The following is a 21,267-nucleotide window of genomic DNA, read 5'->3' as shown; positions in this document are numbered from 1 at the left end:
TAAATGCTTTGGACAACTAGAACATAAGATCTCTTCCTGGGCTGGGAGGAAGCAGCCAAGCAATTAAAACTAAATTATAGTAATGTTTGGAAGATGGCTGGATAGTCTTCTGCAGGCCACTTGCAAGTCAGTTCTCTTCCTACAATCCAACCAAACCAGAAATGGTTACACTGGTGAGGCACTGAACTGGGCTGCACCATTTAGAGCACAGCTACACAGTTCTGGATGGTGCCAGAGCAAATTTCTATCCATACAGACCAAAACTGCAATTTCAGATTTGCCTTAAAAACTTGAGATATCTTTGAAAAGCTGTGCCTAAAATGTACTTCTAAGGGATTAGTGACTGCCTGTGCTCAACACTATGCACAACTGCTTTTCCTGGCAGCTACATTGCTTGGGACAGAAGGCAGTTAGAATACTAAATACAAACCTTGTTTTGCATGGAAGAAAAAGAATATTGTATAACCATGCAGCAAAAATACTCAAAACATGGCAAACACACAGAGTCACAATCATAAGCAAGTTGCAATTATTTCAGCTGCTAACAAAACGTATTTAAAAATGGTTTTCGATTAGAAAATTAGAAATCTAGGAGATGAATCGTTTAGGCTGATAGTACCGGATAACAGAACCAAGAAACATACTTACGTGATTTAAAAAAATCCTTTTTTCTTCTTAAACTTATTTGTGCTTTACATAAAGTCAGTCTTCCCTGCTATTTGCCTTGTAGTGTAAACTAGGCCTACTAGACTTCTGAAGCTTCGCTATTAATGCATTTAGCCTGCTCTTCAAATTTATACAGGAACTATGAAGCATTTTGGGGAGCAATGACAAATTAAACCCAGCCTTGCACAGAACAAAGCCAGAAGAATCATAGAATCATAAACCAGCCCAGTTCAGAAGGGACCTCAAAAGACCATCTGGTCCAACCTTTCATGAGAAAGGGAGCCCAGATGAGATTAGGTAGCTGTCCAATTGCATCTTGAAAATCTCCAGTGATAGATACTCCACCACATCCATGGGCAGTTGTTTCAGTGAATGATTGTTATCACTGTAAAGAATTTATTTCTTATATCAAGATGAAACTTCTCCTGGTGCAAACTGTACCTGTTGCCGTGTATCCTCCCTATGTGGCTACTTGTGTAGAGAGACCCTCCCCATCCTCTTTGTAGCTTCCCTTTAAGTATGGGAGTATTGCAATGAGGTCCCCACAAGCCTTTTCTTCTCCAGGGAGAAAAGATCTAACTCCGTCAGTCTTCCCTCACTGGGCAGGTTCTTCAGCTCTCTGATCATCTTCATGCCCTCCTTTGGACCCTCTCCTGTCTGTCCATGTCTTTCTTGGATTGTGGGGGCCAGAACTGGACACAGTACTTCAGGTACAACCTGACAAGCGTTGAGTAGAGTGGTATGATTGTGTCCCCCTCTCTTGTAGTCATGTCCCTGCAGATGCAGCCCAGGATTCTATTTGCCTCCATTCCTGCAGGGTGCAGTACTGACTCATGGTCAGCTTGTTGTCCACCAGGACTCCCAGGTGCCTTTCAGCGACGTTGTTCCCCAGCCACACAGATCCAGCCTGTACTGGGCTCTGTGGTTATCCCTTCACAGATGCAGGACCTTCCACTTGTCCTCATTAAACTTCACACAGTTCTTGCCTGCACACTCTTCCAGCCTGTGCAGGTCTCTGTAAGATGGACACATCAGAAGGGAGAGCCACTTCACCGTCTATTTTAGTGTCATCAGGAAATTTGGTGAGGCTGCTTTCAATGCTGTCATCCATGTCATGTATGAAGATGTTCCCTGAAGAATCCCACTTGTGCCAGGCTGCCAGCCTGAACAAAAACCATTGATTGCCACCCTTTGAGTGCTGCCCATGACCCAATTTCCTACCCATCTCATAGACCACCCATCCTGTCTGTATGTTGCCAGTTTGTCTAGGAGAAGACTGCAGAAAAAGAAAGATGTGTAGATTTTCATATTTCTGGTAGATATAAAAGCAAGTGATTGCTTTCTGAAGCAAAAGTTCTCTTGAATTTTTTTTCAAATTACAAGACATGGTATATCACTTCCCAATTACAGCAAAGCATCTCTGAGACACAAAACTATAACATTGTGGGATTAGATAATCATGAATGTTTATTTAGAATGGTTTGTTGTTCTCTCTTACAAATACGCAACTGCTTTATTGTATACATATAACTACTAATAGTCACGTAAGTATCAGAAGCTAACTTTAGAAAAGCTAATAAACTCTGCTCACTTCAAGCCAGTTTAGATTAACTGTCCAAGTCCTTATATGCCGCCTCAAGCACTTTACAGAGTTACCGTGTCTCAAGAAAGGCCTTACTATTAACAGCAAAGAAAACACCTTATTCAGTACCACAGAGAAATCATTTCTTTTAAAGTAACTTGAAATCAGGCAGTGCTATTCTTACCCTGAGAGTTGATAGAAAAACATGGGAGTTCCACACTGCTCCAGAAAATACAGACTTTCCTTTTTAGGGAAATTACAAAATCTGTCAGCTTCCTTTACAAGAACTGTTAAAAATCAGCTTTGGCACAAGCTACAGGCATTTGATAGCTGCTGGTTTATATCCAGTATGAGCTGGAAATCAGGTAACCAGGAATGAGAATCAGACCTCTTGGCAATAGTGGCCAATCTTTTCTCCTTCCAAAGCCAGGTTTAGGGCTCTGTGAGACAAGCGCTGCAGACTTCTCTATGTGCAGCGGCAGAAATCAGTCAGCACACTGAGCTTCTGGAATTACCCCTCCATCAAAAACATACCAGTCTTAGAGCAGGAGTAGAAGTTAATGTGGTCAGTGCTGGAAGGCTGTATTTGAGAAATGATGCTAATGACCAGTCAGAGTGTAGGCTGTGTTGTGAATTATAGTGACTTTATAGCAGATAGATACTTTCATCTGCTACCTCTGCATCAGAGAAAAAGCCATTTGCAAGGGGCAAGGCAGTTAGGCACAGTTACACTCTAATCCATCATTTCCAGATCTCACAGTGAGCTCAGTCAAAAATTACATTCAGCTCAATCACTGAATTCTTCAAGTAATCTTTCTATTGCCTTTTACCATTCAACTTTTACCTTCCTGTAGAGTATTCTGAGCAACTTACCCTACCTTGCTTACATAGCAACCCATTTGATCGCTGTTTTGAACATGTACTATATTACTTTGCAGTACAAACAGTTTCTTATCCAAGTCAGTTATTAAGTAGGAACACCATCCATAAAAGGTTGCGAATTTAATGAGAAAACATTATTTCTATCAGTTTGTATTTCCAAAGGGTGGGATGAATTAATGAGGAGATTGTTCTAAAGGAAGCAGGATGATGAGTAAGCTTTCCATTCTCCAGCAAATCTTTCCACTAACACTCTATGAAGGGAGGAACAAAGTAAAGTAACCTAACAGAGAAAGAGACACACAGCACCAACAGAGTTCTGAATTCTAGCTGGGTATCACTCACAGGGTCACCAAATCGTACGTGTGCAGTGGGTTACGGATCCAGAATGTCTGGTGACTCATAAGACTGAGGCCTGAGCCCGAGGGTTCCGCCCAACACTCATCCTCCCTTGAAGTTACCAGTTTTTCTGCATGACAGGCTGGTTTCAGTCTGTAAGCCTATGTGTGAATCCCGTCAGATGAATTCACTCAAACAATCCAATTGCCTTAAAACCTCCCATTGCCTATCTAGTTGGAGAAGCCTTTGAACCAAATGACAGCAGTAAGATTGAAGTAATAAAGTCGTTATTTAAAAAAAACAAAAACAAAAACAAAGAAACCAAACAATAATTCATGCAAAAAGAAAAAAAAAATAAACTCTCCATTACCTTGAAAATGAAAACATGAAATTTGAGGCAGAATAATCAGAAGCCCAGAATCACCCATCTGTTCACAGACAAGGAACTGAAGGATTTGGCCACTTTGATAGGGATAAACCTTCAAATACCAGAACTGTCACAAGTCTGCTGAACCAAGGAAGACTGACCCAAATCAACAACTAATGTAGTACTAAATTCACTTCATGCAAAGCTATAATTTCTAACTGCCTCTAGAAAATCTGTCAGGATTGAATTTCAACTTCAAATGATATTTAAAAAAGCTACCCAACATTGTTTTAAACTACAATAAAGGCAATATTAAAAGAATGGAAATATCTCACAAACATAAGCTATGTACAAGGAGTGGCAAAGCAGAATCAGCCAATAATCATTAAAATAACCCACATTTCCAAAATTTATAACCATAACAGGCATGCAAAAAGCAAAATAAAGAGATCAGCAAGAAGATAAAGAAAAGTCAAGAATTTAGACTGGCAATTATGTCTGAACATAACTGAATCAAAATCACTGAAAATGAACTGTTAAAAAAGAAATTACCAAAATCCCTTACCACCACTCATCGTGTTGTCTCGTCATTATTTCAAAACTCAGGTATCTGATTCCATTTGCAAGATACTGAGAAACAACACTCATCATATCTTCACAAAACTTGCATACAAAGTACTAATAGAAATCTCAGCTTCTTATCAATGCATCTATCATCACACAAGCTCTTCTCGTGAACGCTACTTCAACCTTATATTAATGAGATTAACTATTCAGTTTTTCTACTATATCACAAGTGCTACAAAATGTCAAAATACTTGTATAAAGTACCTTTTGTGTAATCAACAACAGCTTCCAATGCTGCTATCCGGACATCTATGAAGTGCCCATATTCTGCATATGACTTGAAGAGAGCAGGATCACTTGGGACATGACCATTCTTCTGAAGCACTCGAATCGCTTTTAAACAGCTAGAAACAATAGAAAGAGAAAATTCGCATTAGGTTTATGTAACGTCAGCCGGAAACAAGACAATTACTTTCTTCGAAATCAAGTAGTGTGATTTTTCTAGAATTGTATTATCCAAATTAACATGTTACAATTACTTTCACAGTATTAACATGTAGCTCTCATTAACTGAATTAGGCAGAAACACAAACAAAATTCCCCACTGTGTCAAATCCATTGTTTGGTTTCAGTAGCACTATAATAATTCAGAGGGAAAACACAGCTCAGACTATGTTGTGTACTCTACAGATATTGTTACAAGGCTGCCTTTTACAAAACTTTCTTAAATGATGTTTTTAAAGAGGCACAAGCACGATCAACTTGTGTCTGCTATTACTGATAGAAATTAATGTTGAAAAAGAAAGCAATCAGTACAAACTTGCGCTATCAGTTTTTGGAAACTGGAAGGGATTTTACATTTAAGACACAGAAGCCAAAATCTCAAATACTAACTACAGAAGTGCACATAAAAACCAAACCAATAACAATAATTTGTCTGTTCTCTTCATGTGTACAATTATTAAACCACACCTGACTGTAATGGTATGCCTGTAACTGGGAAGAAGCTTCTCCATATTTAGGAAACGGGTAATTTCCTCAAGAATAAGTCGAACATCAGGATTTAAGTTATCCAATGTTCGAACTTCATTGTTCACACTGACTGCAGGAGTTACAGAGTTGGCTAGGGCATCAATCAGCTCAGCACGATAGTAGTTGTCTGAAAACTAGATAAAAACAGCACTTAAACACAAGCAAATATAACACTGTATATTCTTTAAAAGCTAGGAAATGTTGAAACACTGTTAGAGAACAAGATCTTAAAACAAAAACCATGTGAAAAACAGCATGAGAAAGCAAAACAGGAATAAATTTGTACTGAAAATGCATGTGAGAGTGACTGAACAAGCAGACATACTATTAAACTTCAGTCTGTAATAAGAAAACATTAATGGTAATACAAACATATTAGCACTAATACATTGTTTTATAAAAACAGAAAAAACCAGGTGTTAAAAATTTTCCAGATGTGGAAAATAGAAGCAATTATTTCTAAATGTGAGCATATAAAACTACCTGTTTCTATATTCAGTACCGAGGTTAACAGGTGTTTAGCACCTCAGAAAATCAGTTTATCTAGATAGCAACTTCACAAGCTTCCGAAGTGAACTCATGAGCTTACTGCTGCTCCATGAGGAAAATCTCACTTCTTCATTTGCTTCTTTTAACTGGGCTCACAGTTTCACCCCTTCCACTGTGCTGGCTGTTGCATTTGTTGGTTGAGTTAATTTAGTAAGCAGCACAAAGTATCTCCTTTGGCAGTGGGGGGATGTTATCACAGCTGACCACATTCTGTCAGCGTCAGGGCTTGTACCCACATGTCTAACCCTCCACCCTCTATCATCCTCTTATTCCAGTAATCTTGCAGTGTCTTGTTACAGTGTGTGTTTCTACATGGAAAAAAGTGAGTCTTAAGAGGCTTCAGATTTGTGGCACTTAACTCTGGGTACTCAATAGGGAAGGTTATGTTAGGCTCCTAGCAGTTGTAGCCTTGCTCTGTAGCTGGGGAGATGGAATTTTTATCATCTCACGATCTCAAAGGTCATCTCAACAGCCTTCAGAGGTGGTCTGTGTGGGAAGGAACTTCAGATGACAACACTTCCAACTCAGATGCTTCATTTTAATGATGGAACAATATTAACCTGAGTTAAGCTGTTATTTAACCAAATGAAGACAATCCAGTTCTGTAAGCTAGAGCTGACATTCAGAACCCAGAATGAGTCCTATATATCAATTAAAAAATATCATTTCCTTTCCTTGCTCTGCAAAATACTCTCCTCAAGGTGAAAAAAAAGCCCAACAAATCAGTGTTTAACTTCACATGCTACATGTCAGCCTGATGCACATTTTCTCAGAACACATGGCTCTCTTGAATGAAAACTGAGACAGGCAGGTCCTTAGTAAGTCAACAAGCACAAAGAGCTTTGAAACATCCAAGAAATGCTGCCACAGAAATGTCAGCTACAGAACATTCTGTAACATTCAATGTTTAGTTTAGTGTATCACCTTTTCATCAACTCTGCTAGCTAGATATTTACATTAGTGGCATAAAACATCCTGCAGTATATTAACTAAGGCTTTTTTCAACAAAAAACTGAGAGATTAAAATAAGCACATTCTTTACCTTATTCTTCCTGTTATCGTTATACTTGATCAAATCCAAAATAAACATTAAAACCTCCTTAGGACAGAGGTTGTGAACATCTCTCAGAAGGGCCATGGCAACAGGCATAGTCTGTGTAAAAAAATTAATACTAACATCATTCTTACATTAGTGAAATGATAGTTATATCCCCAAAAGAGCTACATCCTGAAAACGAGCAATTAACAAATTTACAATAGCAAATCCCTGTGAAATAAGAACTCAGTCATCAAATAATTATAAAGTGAATCTTAAAAGACAATAATTGTAATTCATTTTGTAACTCACTGTACAACTAAGAACTACAGGTCTCAGTGAAAAAAACCCCTTCATTAACATCAAAAGAAGCTGCAGCAATTAATGATGTTGAAAAGGAGAGGGCAAGGAGGCCTATGCAGTGCCTTGAACTAAAAAGCCCATCAATTTAAGATAAGATTTATGAGATTTTATTTGCAGTATGATATCATTGTCATTAATGAAGACAGTTGCTGAATTCACCTAAAGATAAGATGAGTAGTTTTGTTACTGTGAAAATTCTATTTAAGAACGAGCTCACAAATATTTACAAATAATTATCACATGTACTTCATTCTTCTGAAGAAGCTGCTAACTTCAGATACTCAGAAAAGAATTACTAAAATTTTGTTAATTGATTTTTTACCAAGATGGAACAAACAGATGCCATATAAGAAAGAACTAGTTATTTTTGATTTTTTTGAAGGAGTAAAGCAGGACTGTGTTATCCACGTTCCTGTAGCTGTCAACTATAGGAACATTTTTGTATTTTGACATTTATTTCAAAACTTTCAGAGACAAAAAAATTACCTTTTGCAGAAAGTAGCTTTGAAAGTTCATGAAGTTGTTGGTCTTCACAATGTTTGGACAAGTCTTACAACAAAACATTCGGGTAAAGAGCGATTTCATGGCTGGTGGTCCTGTCCACGTACTTACCATGGAATTTGCAATCTGTATAATTAGAGGAGAAAGGAAATTGTATTAACATCACCACTGCAACTTTAGTTTGGCTGTAGAAAAATACACATTTCCCACAATCTAAAAGGATAATAGCCAAGAACACACTTCCTTCAGATAGATACATATTATCATCAATGTATTATCTTACATTAGCTAAGTTTTCACCACCATCCCCAGTATATCTTCTCTACAAAGGTAATTTTAATGCAAATTGTTCCACTTGGAAGATGTCTGCAAGTAATTATCTTTCCATGACAAACTGCTGTTCTTAATTATTTTCAATTTTATATTTCAGATGAAAATTCTGTGTTTACTAAGCCAAGTCTTCTGACTACAGAAGCCAGTGATGGAAGAGGCTTTTGCAATACCAACTTCCCAAATTTACCCTGCCAGCAACCTCAGCCTAGACTTTAGGTCTGTCCCAGCCACCTTAAGACTAAAAGACCACCCCTAAAGCACATGCAAACAAATGGGGCCAACACATCCTACAATGTAGCAGGAGTTTCCATTGCTACACACCCACCACAAACTAAGGAAAAATCTGGTTTCATAGAGAATAAAATTAACTTGATGATTTCCTTCTAAATTATTCAGCTTGTTTCAAAGGGCATTATATATGCAATAAGAGAAAGAAAAGCAAAAGGCTATCTGAAGATGGGTAATAATCCATTTCACGATTGCTCTTACAGACGATGGGTGCTTTATTACTGAAAAAAACATTTTCCTACTAAGGCTTCAAAGGAAAGTTAGAGAGAGAAAATACTGTGGTCAGACTAGATGTTTCATTTGCAATAACTGAGGTCTTCGAACTCAAGATGCAAATCTAGCTCAATCTGTAAGGTATGAAATGACTCTTCCTGCAGAAGAGGCTTCTTAATTCCAAAGACTGCTTAGAAACCATGATGATGAACTTGAAACTGCAAATGTGAAATTTATGTAGCAGTGTAAAACAAAACCCAACTCCCCAAATTATTATCAAAGGTTACTATATTTACAAGATATTCACTATTCCATTAAAACTGGGGTGTAAATTTGTTAATATTTTTAAACTTCTGCTTATTTTAAGCATTTCATTTTGCTATATCTGTAGCTGAACAACAGTACCTTCAAATCAAATCAACAGCAGGTCAATCAACATATTTTCAGGTTTTTTTGGTCTTATAATTTGTTCTGGCTCATTTGAATGTCTCTTTAAATACTCACAGAATCCAAGTTTTGTATTTATTCTCCTGACACACTATATACTCTGAATTAAATGTATACGCACATTCCCCACACCACAGCGCAAGTAGCCTGTCTTGCATTATTTCTACTTAAAAAGACAGAATGTACACTCTATTTCTGCATCCTTCAATCATAGCATAAAAAAAAAAAATGGCTTAAGATCATAGAATCATTTCTGTTGGAAAAGACCCTCAGGATTATTTAGCCCAACTGTTAACCCAACCCTGGCACTAAACCACGTCCCTAAGAACCTCATCTATACATCTTTTAAACACCTCGAGGGATAGTGACTCAAAATAAAAGAATTCAAAGCAAAGACAGAAAAAACTATTGCATTTAAACATTTTAACAACTACTCTTTTAATATTTACCTATGGAACATACACTTTTTAATATTCAAAGCGAATTTGAAACGCGCATATTTTAAGTCAGATACTGGCAGTACCAGCACTAGCACATACATTGGCAGCTTCACATCAGTGTTTCATAACATTAAAATACTTCACAATAAGCATTTATTAGATTTTCATTTTCAAAATATGGCCAAGGGATTTATTTCTATACAGGTACTGAATTACTTTCAACGGGTACAGAGCAGAAAGTGAGCTATGTGCCAATAATCTGAACTCTACATATCATCAATAAGTATGACTTTCTGTCCATAAAAGTACGTCAGTAACATGCTGTTTCAGAAATTTTTATTCTTCTGTGTTTTCACCCAGTTGTTTTATAGGTTTCTCTAATTTTCATTCTTAATGCTAATCTTTCATCTAAAGAAAAAAAAATGTTTCCTTCTCAAGGGAATTATTTCACTTTTTAATATTAGATTGTAGACAAACATGATGTTTATTTTGTGCTCCTATTCAATCTGAAACAATATAGAGCAGCGATCTGAATTCACATTAGACAGATGAATTTCAGCACAACAGAGAGGCCAAGGAACTTACCAGTAAAGTGAAAAATACATTTTGGCTTTGAAATAAATTAAACAAAAGTCTTTTATTTCTGCCACTTAATGAAATCTGGAAAAATCCCTTGTGGTTTCCATGTCTGACATCTCAGTTTTGACAATTATTAAAGCCTTCTGCAGTCTCCATTTACAGACTAAAATAATACAGCTTCCCTTTCAAATCAGTCATATTAAAAATACTTGGCAAACACTTTTAAGAGGCTAAATGTCAAGCCAGTCTAAGAACTGTGATGAGTTTTGACCCATTTTCAAACATTCACAATGTCTAGTGGATTTCTTCCCTTATTCCCACCCAGGCAAGCTCACCTTTGCCAGGCAGAAGCAGGCCAGCATCCGCACTCGGTAGAAACATTGCTCCTGTTCCAGTATATCAGTCAGCGCAAGCCGTGATGCTGGAGTAGGGAACTTTTCCAGTGCCAGAATGGCTTCTTCTTGTGCAACCACATCTCTCTCATATCGAAGCTGGTACTGCCACATGAAATCAGATTGTTCAAATTCTACTTTCCTCAGTACTGACATATCGGGGTCTATTCTTATCCAGAGCAAAGGGGAATCAGCACTAAGAAAGACACAAAAAACATTAATAGCTTACAACATTTCAAGACTATAGAAATTAAAAAGATGCTCTAACTTATTACAAGTTATTTTTAAAGTACTTAGATTCAAAGAACCATAAAAGAATCAAACTAAGAGGGGACTTTTGAAAGTCACCTGGTCCAGTCTCCGGCTTTAGGATGGCAATTCCACAGCCTCCCAGGGCAACCTGTCCAAACCTCTAACACATCAAAGTGAATACCGTGTCTTAGTATTTTTAACCTAGAGATCTTGGTTCATAGTAAACTACTGTATAAACTCAATAATTCTGCTTCCTCAGACACTATAACTTTTCACAAGTGAGTGGCACTTTATCATGTTCTGCACTTTAGGACTAGCAAAAAAACCCCCAACAAATAAAATCTGGTGGTTGACATCCATTATTTTATACACTATTTTTTATCAATAGATGTGAAAGTGCTTTACAAACACACATATGCTGTGATGTTGAAAGCTGGCAAGGGTAACCATGCAAACACACAATTGCTAAGCCAAAACAAGATAAAAGTGAAGGTATCAACAGACAAGATTAAAGTGTTAGTCCTACAGATAAAATTACTCAGTTGTATTCCACCCAAAGAAATACTTTAGTATTCACATCACACCACGACTGCAGAAGTAATTGATGGGAACAGCAAGCACAAACTACATAATGAAGTCTCTTACTAAATTTTCCACATAAAATTAGTAACAGCAAAATACAGATATGGAATTAGGAGACAGTTTGGAACAACAGAACAAGCAACATTATAAATATGATGTGTAGTTCTGTATACATTTTAGAATTATTGCCAAGATAGTAGCTAGAGAAGAAGCATGCCTACACAGGATTTAGAAGAATAGAAAAGAATGCACATTATCATATATGCTTGGAGCAGAGGACTCCAAACAGGACAAAATAACAGCTTCGCAGATTAGAAGGTCAGCAGATAAACAAAACATAAGTGACTTGCATAAAGTTGTATACTAGTTCGAAGGTAGTTCTAAAAAGAGCATTAAGGTCTCAGCTCAGTGTAAAGAAAAAGCTACCTGAACATAACTGATCAGAACTACTCACAAATATTTGTGTTAATTACTCTTAAATACAATTAAAATATTATTTGTTCATATGTTAACTATCATATAGAAAATATAATAATTTGCTCAATGAAAATGTCTTATATAAAATTATTTCTCATCGTATTTCAGATGAGGTTAAATTTACAAGCATCCTCAACACTTTTAAGGTGACAAGCAATCTGTCCTTCTTCAAACAGACATCATTAGTTTTCAAGAGCAGATTATTTACTTCCCTCAGCCAGTAAACAAGGTACCAACACCTTCAGTATTTCTGAGAGCACCACTGGCTACAACTCAAGGACAGTGAAGTGGGTATTTACACTGAGCAAGGATTTGCTTCCAAAGAGCTAAACAATTGGAACTGAAATTAATGCCAGTATGAATTTATTACTAAGCATTTCATCACTTATTTTCAATCTAAAAGGTTTATTTTGTAATTAACCACAGATTTCAGGAACCTGTCTGTCTTAGTGCCAGTTAAACGGTCTTCATGGAGGTCCAATAAAAATTGCTCTTATTGTGTTTCAACAAAATTCTTGTTTATATTTTATCAATAGAGTCAGCTGAAAGATATCATTAGAAATGTGTAAGAAAGAAAGAAGTCATTTATTTTATCACTTTATCAAGTCTAAGATTAAAAAAAACCCAAAAACTGATTATAGTAGGTAACCCATGCATTTTAAACTTGACAAGCATTTTCTCAGCTACAGAAGAAAAGTCTCAAAGAAGGCAAAGAAATGTGGTATAATCTAGTAATTTGCTAGTCATATAATGAAGTACAACATGACTATCAAATCCTCCAGAACAGCATGCTTTAGACAAGGAGAACATGGCTCAGTCTCAGACTGAGAAACTCCAAGAAGCTAACTTACTCCATGGCAGAAAGGTCCATGTCCACCTCTTCTCCATTCATCAGTGGAATCTTTTTCTTCTTATTTCTATTAAAAAGAGAAAATAGAACAAAATAGGTATTCATTACCATACTAGCAAAGATATGTGTATAAACGCAGCTAAGGCCTGCAAAAGTACTCTCTCTGTATTTCACCACACTGAAAAATAATGCTCTCTCCAGCAAAAAATATTCACAAAGTTGAGCTGTGCATCAGTTTTGTCAAATAATAATCACCAATACTTTGCATGGGTTTAAACTTGACTCCCATAATTTTTATAACTGCACATAAGCATGCTGTTTTGAGAACCAGAGGTCAAACTAGTTTTTAAATGCATTAGGCAACTGAATCTATTTGGGAAGTATGTTACTGTTCTTGCTCATGGGCTTAGTGAACAGCGCTGGCACTCTCAAAATAAAATTATTCAAGTGTTTCATTCATGTATCTTCACTCGGGGTACACTCCTCTGGCCTTCATTTGTCTTCCCTCTAATTTGTCTTTCCTATTCAAAGGCATTTTGAATAATTTGATTAATCATAGCAGTCATTCAACTTGTTCTATGTAAATAAGTTCTTTTTAAAACTTCTATCAAATTACTCATAATAAAAAACTGCATATAGAATGTAAGGTTTCTTGCTGTCCATAAACAGTAGTAAATTCTACTTTCTCCCCTTATATCACAGGTAAATCTTATTCAGTAAGACTACAAAAAGATAAACACAAAAATTTAAAAAGCATATATTTATTGTCAAATGCATTATATGCTTTAATATATCCGCACTAAAAATACCTGCAGTTTGTATTTCAGTTCTTACCTTCTGCTTTTAGAATGGCAAGGTATATCATGTTTAAGACTGTTCTCTTCAATCTGCAATGTATGGTTGAATGATCCATCAAGTTCTTGCACTGTCACTTTAAGAGGACCCTTCAAGTTCACAAGATGTTGTTGTTAACATTAAAATTATGCTAACATCATACATACATCATACTTGTACATATGGGTAAAATATGGAAAATTGACCTTACCACGTATTTCTGAGTCCCAGGAGACGTGTAGTCTTGTTTTATTTCCAATTCCAATACATTCCGTTTTCTATTAAATGCAAAGCTACCATAAAATTTTACCACGCCACTCTGATCCCTAACAAGCAGTATAGGAATTCTAGTGCACAATGCAGTAGGTATAAACAAATATAATTCTCAGTGTTTTAATTCTTTACACTTGCTTTATGTTTATTCCTAGAATTTCTGATCCAAAGAAAATCAAGAAATTAAAACATGTTTGTTCATGAACTTCAAGATTTTTTTTTTTCTTTAAACAGCTCTTTAGTCTACAATCATGTATTTTATGGAGAAAAACTGAACTACAACGGAAAACTATCTGGAAAGAAAAAAAGTAAGTATGAAAAACTACATTGGACTCCACCACAACCAATGTCCTTGGCATATTCTGGGAGAAAGTAGTTGAGTAAGACTTCAGCTATTTCAATATGATTAGTTTTACTACATCTTTCAGTTAAATAAAACTGCAGAGAAAATGTAGATATCAGCTTCCGTTTTCTACCCACGCTACATTTAACTCAATTATTTTACTGCAGTTTTTCAAACTGGGTCATTGTGTGTGTATGTATGTCTATATATGAGTTCACATACACATCACAGAATACAATAGGACTGATGAAAAGTAATTATTTAACTCCACATTTTTATTCCAGGCAACGATTTCAAGTCAACTGTTCCCATGAATAACTTCATCATTCATTATTTGTATGACAGCCATTACTACACTTTATTTATGGTAAAACTCAAAGACTAGAATGATGTACTTTAGTCTAGTGCGTGGTCCCAACAAGTCTCTGACAATATGGCACAAAAGCACAGAAGGAAAACCTGCTCTTCCACGTCCTGATATTTAAGGGAGGAGCATCCAGATTCAAAGAGGCTTCTTATCGTATACACATGATTAACTTTTCTCCCAAATACAGTCATTTCGCCAAATACTTCAGACTGGTTCTGTTCACAGTGGCTGCCTTCATAAAGGCCTGTGACTGTCATCAGGTACAGCTTAAGGCATTTGTAGTGGTTTCTTCAGCACAAGGTTTAAACTTGGCATCAACGCAGCACTCATTAACAGCATAAGATAGTGCTAGCTAACAGCAATCAGAAATTGTCCCAAACAATACTTAAGACTTGCTGTGGTCTGACAAGGTGGAAAATCTACTGCCATAGGTGCAACAGTGTTTGAAGCGTGGCAGGCAGGTTGCAACCATCGGATTAAACCCAAGTTCCAGTAAAAAGGATCAGCCTTAGGGCCAAAGTCCAGAGAAAATGAAGTTTCCAAATCCCAGCGTTATGATTCTTCTGTGCTTACCAAACAGACAATAGTTAAGATTCACCCAGCCCACATAGTAATCCTAACATGTAGGTACAGCTGCAGTGTAAATGTATGTACATATAGAAGCCTTATTTTCCTCAAGTGCTTGGCACGGATAAGTGTGGAAATTAGAATAAAATATATTTATACTTTATGAATACTTTTGATGCAGATAAAAGACTAACTTAGATTACTCTATAAATATTAATTATACATTGGTTTTAGTTAGATAATGGGATGCAAGAACTCAATTACTATTAAGTCAGCTCAAATAAATGATGTCTAAATATAAATACCTACTTTTGCTTTCTGTTAGAACAGTATAGTTTTGCTGCAGTCACATACGATTCTAGCCTGCAGTCATGCTATTAAAACTACCAATTTAACCTGTTAAATGGAACAAATTAAAATTTACCCTCATATCAATACAAGAAACTCTGTTTCTTGACTAATATTACTGAAACTTGAAGAATCAAGACACTGAGGTTTACTTTAACTGAAATTGTAATACTAACACAAGCTACTAAGTTATTAAATGTTAGTGTATTTTAGACTATCGATCTGTGCTTTAGGTTACTTATTTCACGGTGATTTACTGGAAATCACATCTTAAAATGCACCAGACTATAGCATTTTCCATGTCAGGCTTCAGCATATTTCTATGGGCAGTGTCCTCTGGAATCCTTTTAGTATAATTTGGCCTTACATTCCAGCAGAGTTCTTGTGCTTCTTTCAAAATAAAACTTAAAATCATGAAATCCCTTCTAGTGAAGAACATGCAAAAAAGTCAGCATATGCTAAATGACTATGAAAGTAGTGTGAACCTGTGGCTCACATATATATCTAATTCAAAGGATAATGTACTTCAGTGTTTTAAGTAAAGATATTTCATACCTTTCTTCACATTCCTTTAACAGTGCCAATTAAAAAACAAACTCATTCTCCATATTAACAATCCAGACCAAGAATAAAAAGGATACACCCACTGCTTTATTAAAGGTTGGATGTCTTTGCCAGAGACATTTGAGATAGATTTCAAAAACCCAGATGTGGAAACCAACATCTGACTCCACATGTGTGACTGGAACTTCTGAGATGAAGCAGTGCTGGCCAGACTCAACAACTTGTTGAAAACCTAAAATGATAAAAAGTTATTATTTTCACTAAATACTTCAAAATCAGCTTTTCTGTTTAGTTGCAGTAGAATTGCAACTAAAGGCAAATAAACTCTCAAAAAAAAGTCTTTCAAAAGAAAGACATTTCAGAAAATTATTTACTTGTCCATACCAGAAATTGTGATTTGCAGAGACAAATGAATTTTTACTCAAGGCACACCATCCATGATGCTGAGAAAGCTCTGAAACCCCAGTTTCTTAACATGAGAAACATTTAACGGTAACAAAATAAAACTAAAAATGGCTTATTTGCTTATCACTGCTACAGATACAACTTATCATGCAGCTTTTTAACAAACAGAGTCGAATTCAACGTGGAATACACAAAGACTTCAGTGTCCATTTTCTAGTTCTAAGCATTTCTATACTTCAAAACCATGGAATCTGTGAAGTAGTAACTGCAAGCAGATGTGGCCTTCAGTGATCAGATCATAATGCAGCGTAAGAGCTGCATTTTTAAACAATTCTTTACACCTGAGCTTTTTCACAGAAACGACTTCCTCAAAGTTACATATACAACTGCAAAATCCACTAGGACCATGAGCTTTCCAAAATTATCTACAGTAAAACAGATTACTGACTATATCTGTTCTTAAATAAAAGTAATCAGATTCTCTGCTTTGCTATTCCTTTTTAAAAATTGCAAGCAATAGTTTAAATTTAAGTAAGGAAAGCTTTAAAAAGGTGCATCTGCTGTATTTTCAACCTGATGACTGCTTAGAATAGCTCTAGCAAAGACATACATGTTTTCCTTAAAAACAAATCAAAGCAAACAACCCCCTCAAACCTGAAGCTGATAGGAAAAGGTATCACAAAGTTTCTAAGTGGGTGTTTGTTTATAGCACACAACCTTCTTAAGGCATCTCACAAACCCTATTAGTAAAGAAAAAAATCTATTACTTTGCAGAAGTTTAACACTTCAGAATAAAATTACAATTGTCTATTTGACTGCTGCTGCTAATACAAAGATCTGTGCTTCCTCTAGCACTGAAAATTCTATGCAGTGGAGAAAGCAGAATCTGGATTCTCATTACTTTCATTACTTATAATTTGATTAGTGTAGCTCACAGCAACACCAGTTATGGCCAGTAAAACAGGTCCTCAGTGTTAACCCACGATAACCAGAAGCAATGACACACCTTAAAGAGAAAATGTAATATGTAAAAAGTATTAGAAGTTATAATATATTCCAAGAATATATTATAAGAATAACTAACCTTATCCTGGCACAAGCTACCTCCATTTTCTGTTTGTTCTGTCCTGCTAAAACTGAAAATACAAATGGATGACCTGTTCTGTTCTTTCTTAAACTCCATCAAATGAATGGAAATGCAACTGAAGACAAAATGTTATCTATATTCCACGCAATCATTTAAATACCTACCTGTAACATGAACTCCATGCTAATCCTGTTCTCAATCAGTCTCATAACAAGATGTGCTTTACACTGGAACATAGTGTAATATTCCCAGGACAGTGTATGAGGGTGTTTGATAGAGAAATGTAAATGTGATGCAGGGCTGAAAAATATTAACAAAAAAAATAATTTAAAATATTTTTTAAAACCTCAGCTTGCTATTTTGCATTTTATGGAATGAAACTTAAAATACAGTGTGTTTCAAAAAGATAGACCCAATTTCAAACTGAAATTACTTTGGAATTGGGTCCATCGTTTTGAAACACCCTGTATATCTTAGCAACCAAGACTACAGTCGCACCAAGAACTTAGGATCTCTTCTACTGCTTCACAGTTAGAAATTATGACATGCTTAAAATGACCACTCACTTGTGCGATGTGGATGTATGTACCAGGCATACAGCAAGTACTATACAGCAGATAATGGCAGGTAATACAGTTTGTGTGTTACTGTGAAGACAGCGGTAGCAGCAGCACAGAGACAGGAATCTGTGGCTTGAGTCTGAAAATTACTCATGTAATGACATTCCCCCTGCTCCACTTTCATTTAAAAGTGACAGTACATAGTGAATAGTTTATATTTAAATCAATAATTGTTGCGATTAAAGAAAAATAAGGGTTTTAAAATTCACATTAGACTTTCATATGATAAGCCAAAGGAATTGCTTGGGGTTTATTTTAGTTAGCAACTTTATGCTTTCAATACTTTGGCAAACTGACATCCTCTAAATCTGATAACATGCCAAGGAAGACCAGGCAGAGCGTTGTGTTACAGCTGCCACACTGTTTCCATAATTTATCTGTGGTGCTCTTTCACACACATCCTTTATGTCTATAATCAAAATATTTTAAATGGTTTGAGTTCATCCCATATCAGAAGACAAACAAATAGTGAAACCCTGAAACTTTTACAAACAGTACTGATTTCTGGATAGCCGTAGTGGCTGTACAGCAATAAAACACCAAAAGACTTAATTTTGATGAGCTTTAAAATTAATTTTCTCCACCAAGTTTCAGAATACTTCAGAACACAAACATTCTGACTTATAACCCAGTTTTAAAGTAGGAAAGTAGCTGTAATACTGTAATTCTCAAGAAAAATAAGACCTTTTTGCCTCCTTTCAATTATTTGAGGAGTGGAGATAATTAGATCTCTGACAGTCTGTGGCAACTGTATTTTCTTGTGCTATGCTTTTTCTTTCAGTTCTTTTCACAGGACACTTCAGTTTTCCATGAATGAATAACAAACAGCTGAAGAAACAGGACCCACACCCTGTCTGGCCAACTTAAGAAGTGGGAATCCAGATTTCTTTTATGCCAGTTGTTGGAGAATCACTAATCAGTCATTGCAACATCGAAAATGCCAGATACTTAAAACTTCTAGGCTCAAAATTGGATTGGTCCTCCGTGATTTGCACTTATAGATAATGTAACTAAACAATTTCCAGATGGACCAGACACTTGGTCTGCCTGAAGAATTTAGAAGACACTGCAAGACAGAATGAAATAATTCACAAATTGTAACGAAAGATAAGCATTATAAGCCCGATCTTTCATGCCAGCTACCTCAGCAAGAGACTGGTCTTCCAGAACCTTCTAAGACTTACTAAACCACCCACTTTTAACTCTGATCTGTCTCTCCATGCAAATGAAAGACATACGCCAGAAAGTTCTAGTACGACACGACCAGCACTGAACTCCTTATCTGCAGCTCTTAAGATCTCAGGAGATGTCAAGAACCACGGTAGCTGCAACACCTTAATTTTGTTTTCCATCCTATTTACTGGGAGACTCCCTTTACTTCACTTAAGAAGACACAAAAAGAAAAGTATTTCTAAACTTAAGCAAGTACTACCCTTCTTAGCTCTAATATGTATATGAATAAGAAGGTACTTATGCTTACTACTTGCTGTTTCTAGTTGATAGGGAATTGCTAAAGTTCTTCTTATCAAAACTGTCCCATTATTTTAGATACTTCTCTATTCCAAGGTAGGGAAGGCTTAGCAACCATGAAAGAATTGAAATGCGAGGAGGAAACTGAGGTTTGCGGCTCAGACATTATATAATAATTTGGTCTCAGTATAAAAACTATTTATCCATCTTCAGGTTATACAGTTGATTGACTTTGGTAAAATTCTTCCCTTGAAAATAACATCCATGCCAGGACTCACATTCTTGGCTTTCTTAAATTTGCTAAGTGTTGATTGATTTTGGTACTGCTTACATTATTTAACTGCAAATCAAAACTGGAAAAAGTTTACATTTGTCAGTTACATTTTGTAGTTCATTCAATATTAATATATTTCTTCCAATTATATATTTTCTTCCAGCATTATACTTCTAAAAGTTTTATTAATTTGGCACCAAATGAGAATGAAAATTAGCCATATGGACCTAGAACCTTTGTCAAAGTGAAAATTCAACTAGAACTTGCATGGACATCTATAATGCTCATGCACCCAAATACACTCTGGTCATTCAATGTAAACCTGTCAATATGCTTCTTCCACTTGAAATATAGCTATATATATTTCTTGAGGTTTTTAATTTTTCCAACAGGGTGGTACTGGTAAAATCAAAGGCTGAAGAGAATCAAAATCTGAGAGGGGAGAAAACAAAATGAAGCCTTATTTTCAAGCTTTCATCGGTAAAGCAGTTAACCTGCAGTTTCCTTTATTTCATTTTCCCAAGCTACAGGTTTTTGCTTTTTAAGCGTGTGCTCTGGAGAGCAGTGTTTGTGTCCCACCAGACAGAAACAGGAAAACTCTGTAAGGCCTGTGTTTTGCACAGAAATTAATCCATGTATCTGAAAGAAGGTTTTTTTCCCCAATGATTTCTTTCCTATTCTACTTCTAATTTAGTTGAAAAATTAGATTATTTATTAACCTATTTTTTTTCTTCAGATTATTATTAATTGGGACTGCTATTAGGGAAGTATGCTTGGCAAGAAACCATATCATAACAATCAGAACAAAGAAATGCAAAAAATACGTTGGACAGAAATGTTCTAGACATCATTATGAAAATATCTCCCCTACACACAAATAATTTCTGAGAGTCAGGAACATTTACTTATTTTACATACAAGAGAACGTTACAATCTAACTTACAACTTGCTCTTTCTTGTATATTTAAGGGATGTTATGATTATTATTAACAAGCTGTAATGCAATGAAGTGGTGTAGAAACACACAGTGTCTAACAGTCATACATCACATAGAGGAAACATATATTTAAGAGCATTAGAACAAGGTTTCGTCAATTATTTGTCCCCAATTCTAGACTAAATACAATAAAATTAGCAGTTACAAGGAAACTTATTTTAATGAATTTCCTTTTTTAAACCTGTGCCCTTTTACTCTTTTTTCATCTGACCCTATTAATGTGTATTTAGTTTCTCTGTATAGCAGAGTGTGCTGTCAAATTGTAATACTGCTAATTAAAAAGTCTGCCAAGACGTAATGTAGTACCCCAAATTTTCCTTAAAAAAAGACATTGTCACAACAGGATGCCCTAAAATGACTGCTGCTATCTTTTCAGAGATGTAA

General features: G+C 35.8%; 1 protein-coding gene across 1 annotated transcript in view; it reads right to left on the bottom strand.

Annotated features, from left to right (window-relative positions):
• Window positions 1-21,267, bottom strand: part of TAF2 (TATA-box binding protein associated factor 2) — a 61,753-nt gene that overhangs the window by 20,767 nt on the left and 19,719 nt on the right. Inside the window, 10 exon segments of the mRNA XM_080338904.1 lie at window positions 4,665-4,804; window positions 5,373-5,566; window positions 7,024-7,134; window positions 7,867-8,007; window positions 10,517-10,769; window positions 12,736-12,801; window positions 13,569-13,678; window positions 13,780-13,894; window positions 16,108-16,262; window positions 17,687-17,822. Coding sequence (XP_080195030.1) covers window positions 4,665-4,804; window positions 5,373-5,566; window positions 7,024-7,134; window positions 7,867-8,007; window positions 10,517-10,769; window positions 12,736-12,801; window positions 13,569-13,678; window positions 13,780-13,894; window positions 16,108-16,262; window positions 17,687-17,822 — 1,421 coding nt within the window.

The sequence above is a fragment of the Nesoenas mayeri genome (genome assembly GCF_963082525.1).
Source record: "Nesoenas mayeri genome assembly, chromosome: 2".
NCBI lineage: Eukaryota > Metazoa > Chordata > Aves > Columbiformes > Columbidae > Nesoenas > Nesoenas mayeri.
Note: the sequence above shows the minus strand (reverse complement) of the source record. Positions and strands in the feature narration are given on the sequence as shown.